The sequence below is a fragment of the Cystoisospora suis genome (genome assembly GCF_002600585.1).
Source record: "Cystoisospora suis strain Wien I chromosome Unknown contig_3138, whole genome shotgun sequence".
Lineage (NCBI taxonomy): Eukaryota > Apicomplexa > Conoidasida > Eucoccidiorida > Sarcocystidae > Cystoisospora > Cystoisospora suis.
The window spans coordinates 1-4,507 of record NW_027155933.1 but is presented as its reverse complement, the minus strand read 5'-3'; the positions used below and the strand labels follow the sequence as shown (position 1 = coordinate 4,507).

General features: G+C 51.9%; 1 protein-coding gene across 1 annotated transcript; it reads left to right on the top strand.

Moving 5' to 3' along the window:
• The first annotated feature begins 265 nt into the window (after positions 1–265).
• CSUI_006265 (microneme protein mic4) lies at positions 266–1,652 on the top strand. The gene has a single exon (XM_068066429.1). It carries the CDS (start codon positions 284–286, stop codon positions 1,193–1,195), a length of 912 nt encoding a protein of 303 aa, XP_067921595.1. The 5' UTR covers positions 266–283; the 3' UTR covers positions 1,196–1,652.
• The last annotated feature ends 2,855 nt before the right edge of the window (positions 1,653–4,507 follow it).

The following is a 4,507-nucleotide window of genomic DNA, read 5'->3' as shown; positions in this document are numbered from 1 at the left end:
GTGGTTGCTGGAGCACACCGCCCCACATATTTCCTGTTAAGTGTTTCCCGGGGATAATGACGTGAAAGGGAACAAGCCGGAGCGAACCCTCATCCTCTGAGCTAGCGAAATAGCAGGGCCGCTGGGCTTCACTCGGGCTTGAACGGGTGCGCGGCTTCATGCGATGCCGGTTAGCGCTACCAGGCGACAAGCTGTGCGAGAGGAGCTAGCTTCCTTTCGGCGCTGGGGCGCGCCTCCTCGCTGCGGCTGTCGTTCTGCGCGGAAGAGACTGTCGGCGCTCTGAATGAGGACACACGTCTGTATTTCAGTCTTTCCTTTCTCCTTTTTTTATTTCCCTTTTTCCTTTTCCCGTGGTCTCGCGGACTTTCGTCCCGTGACTTCCTTCGCAGTTAACGTCGATATGGAGGGCTGCTGCGTCGCGCACCGCCGTGGATTCGCACCGGCCGTAGTAGTGTTGCTAGTACTGGCCATCGTTACAAGTCAAGGTGGGGGAGTCTACGCAGTTCGTCAGGTGGACAATGCCGTGCTGTCGCACCAGCAGGGCCAGCAGCAAGGCTCAGTCGCTGAGGCGAATGGTGGGGTTGCAATGGTTCAGAGCGGCCTTCGATCGCTACACAAACACTCCGCCGTAGAACAGTTTGACCTGGCCTCGCTTGCCTCGCAACGGGTGATCACTTGCCTCCACGAAAATATTGGTTCAACCGCGCCAGATTGGAAGGTGAAACCCATCCAGGCGAACTCGCACCGCGACGGACTAACGAAGTGCCAGAAGGAATGCCAACAGCACTCAGGCTGCAATCACTTCACCTACAACGTTCACTCAATGAAGTGTTTCTTGAAGAACCAGACACCGAGGTATCGATTCTACAATGGCGACTGGACCGCTTCTGTCGACTGCGATCTAAACGTGGAGCCTTCGTGTTTCAAAATGAATACAGGCTCGAAAACTAGAGATATCAAGACTTTGAAGATGGATCCCAAGGGCGTCGCCACGGAAATAATAACTTGTCGGTCGTCGTGCTTAGTCCTCCCAAATTGCACCCACTTCACCTACAACAAAGACACCAGGCGCTGTTTTCTGAAGCAAGGGAACCCGTCTTACAGAGAGTATGGTCACGATGTGTCCGGTTCCAAGGATTGCTTTCTAGGAGAATACGACGAGCTTCAAAGGTACCTCAATGGAGTAAGGTGGTAGGTAACTTGAACGTCGATGGAACAAGGTAGTAAGTAACTTGAACCGACCCCGCGACGGGAAAGACGAAGCTGAGACCGGTTCAAGGACAACTGGTCGTCGGTGGATGGTGACTAGTCGGTCAGGGACGCCTTCTGAACAAATCCCACGACAGGGGACAACCTCGTAAGAGCCTTCCTCAGTGGTGCATCCATCGTGAGGACAGGAGAGACGGCTGGAGTGTTGGAAGATGACTGTACCATTACAGTACATACATTCGAAGAGACCCCCCCCGTGTTCGTTCGAGCACTCTCCCTCAGCCGGGAGAATGCGTTTGGCGAGTTGCAGGGTCTGCCAACGCGACGAGACAGTGGTGAAACTTTCAGTAATAAGACGTACATATCTGTAGCGGCACTGGTGATGAAGCCGAGGGTCTGTCTTCATCAGAGCTGCGGCGACAACAGGACAAGAGAAGGAGTGTCTGTCCTGAGAGGCAGCGGTCGTGGTGTGTTTGGCTGGCTTCGCCGTGTTTGTCCATCTGTATTATTTCCTTGACATTTTCAGAGCGATGCTCGCCTTCCCGCAGGGACCAGTGATGTGTGTCCTACGCAATTAATCCAGTTAGGTGCACGAATCCGGACAGAAGCAAAGATGCCAAGAACAAGGAGGGAGGCTCTTTCGTTCTGTCTCCCTCCCTTCTGAGGACTTGCCTCGCCTCATCACCTGCGACACCTGCGACTACCGCTACTGTTGCTACAGTGATAATGACAGTATTGAACGTGTATATGAGAGTCGGTGTGTATAGTACACATGTTCAGGAACGAGGAAGGACAAACACGAATAGAAAGGATGGTAACGGTCACAAAGATATACACGGACTTTTAGATGGATGAACCAGGCACACACGTAGACGAACACATGCAGAAGGGGTCCACCCCTTCGTAGTGCTGTACTCGCAGTTGCATGCGTAGCACAACGGTCGACATCCGAAAAGAGCGGAAACAATTACGAGTCATAGCTGGAAGAGATACATGCGTACACATGCATACACACGCATTCATTCGCGAGGCGTGACGGAGGCCTTTTGTGGATCGAACTGAGTTTTCAGGTCTCGGTGTCCTTTGTCATATACCTGTGCCCCCCGAGGTTATTGTTCTCTTGTGCCACTCAAGTGACTCTCCTCATTAGTGCCACTATGGTTACTAGGTGTCGGTCGCTGCCTTCGATGGAATTAACAAACTTTCACCCTATGTAGAGACAGACATAACCTGTCGGCGTACCGCTGCGGGCAGGCCCTGTACTGGATGCAGTTTAGGGTGAACGATGACGCGGCTGAAGCCGCTATACGGCACTTCGCGTTTTAGCATACATATTTACCGGGCTGAACGACTGGCACCGCTAGCAACCGACTCCGGTGCAGCTTTGCTTACAAAGACACAGCCTCTTTTTGGTGAAGAACTAAGCGACGTTTTGTCCAGGGCAATCCACCGTATCCCTCACCTTCCGCGGAGGACCACCTGAAGCCTTTTTTGCGCCGGTGAGGTGGGTACACCTGGGCGTCGAATTGCACCAACTCGCTCCAGCTAAACCTCTCGCGCGATTGCTGTACTCGGGTATGTAGATAGACCTTAAGCCGTGGAACCAGGACTCACCTCAGAGCAGAACGGCTGGTCTAATCCCCAGTCTCGAGTGCCGCTATGGGCTCGAGTACCGCCCATAGCGGCACTAGCGCCGATACTTCGGGGAGGTTTTCTTCAAGGTACACTTCGTCGCACCGATGTTCTAGGTAAAGTAGTTGTGGTTGCTTACATTCCGGCATTCGTTCTGATCCGTTTTTGATCCCTCCTGGGCTGAGGGTGCGTCCATCGTCAGCACTTTCACTCCCGCCCAGCCGGGCCAACGCCAACGTCTTTCCGGATAAAACACCACTACGCCCTGTGGGACTGTTATCCGACTGACGCAGCGAGGAGATGCTTTTCTCCTGAATGGTGGCACCTTGAAGATGAGCGAAAAGCCAGTTTATCTGGATGAAAGGCTAGACGCGGCTTTACAGTTTGGGGAGAGATGAAGGGTTTAGGGTCGACAGCAGAACAGCATCGAAGCTCGTCACCGCCTACAGATGCATGACATCATGAATACTATATTCTCTGGAAGTTCTCCCCCGCTAAATTTCATTGTTTCGGTAGAAGACTGTGACCGACAGCTAGTAGCTATAGTGGCACTATTGAGGAGAGTCACCCTCTTACGTGGCACAAGAGAACACCAACCTCGAAGCATCAGTATGTGACAAGCGACACAGAATTGTGGACCAACAAGCCCAGAATTCTCAAAACTCAGTTCGATCCACAAAAGGCATCCATCACGCCTCGCGAGTGCATGCCTGTGTATGCATGTGTACACATGTATCTCTGTCTCTTCAGCTATAATGACTCGTAATCAAAGTGAAGCTGCTTTCTGTCGCGTTTTCTATTCAGATAGGTACTAAGGGGTTTTGTGGTTGTTTCCGCTTTTTTCGGATGTCGGCCATAGTGATAAGCATACACCTCCGAGTCCACTGCTACGACGGGTGGATCACTGTCTTCTGCCAGTGTCGGTCTCCGTGTCTCTCTCATCTACCTATGTGAGCCGTCCTCTCTCGCATACACGTTCAACAAAGATGATGATGAAACGGCAGCAGCCAGCCTCTGTCAGTACAGTCATAGTACTAACAGTAGCGGTAGTTGCAATAGTGATGGCGCAAGTTCTCAGAAAGAACCTCAGAAGGAAGGGAGAAGAGACGAACAAAAGAGCGTCCCTTCTTGTTTTCGGCATCTTTGCTGTTGTTCCGGTTGCTGCGACTAACTGCATTGGGTGCATAGGATGGACATCATTTGAATCCTTGTAGAAGGGAGAATACCGTTCTGGGGATGCCAAGGAAAAAATCGGAGAAGCAAAAACACGGCACAGCCAGCCAAACAGACCAAAATCGCTGCTTCTCTGTACAGACAAATCTTGCCTTCTCCCGTGGTCGCCGCAGCTCTGATATTAAGACAGACCTTCGGCTTCATCATCTGGGCTGCGACAGATCAAACGTACACATGTAGATACACACTATCAGCTTTTTACTTAAGGTATTACTACTATTTCCCTGGGGCGTCGCCACACCCTGCAAGTGGCTAAACGCATTCTCCCAGGTAAGGGAGAGTCCTCGAAGAAAAAACACGGAGGGTGCGTTTTATATATATATATATACGCGCCGGGCACCGCAGCAAAATGACCCGGCTATCGTAATCGTACATTCGGCCGAGTAACGGCTGTTGTGTCGGTCGAGGCAGTCGCGACTGCACTGTTGCCGAG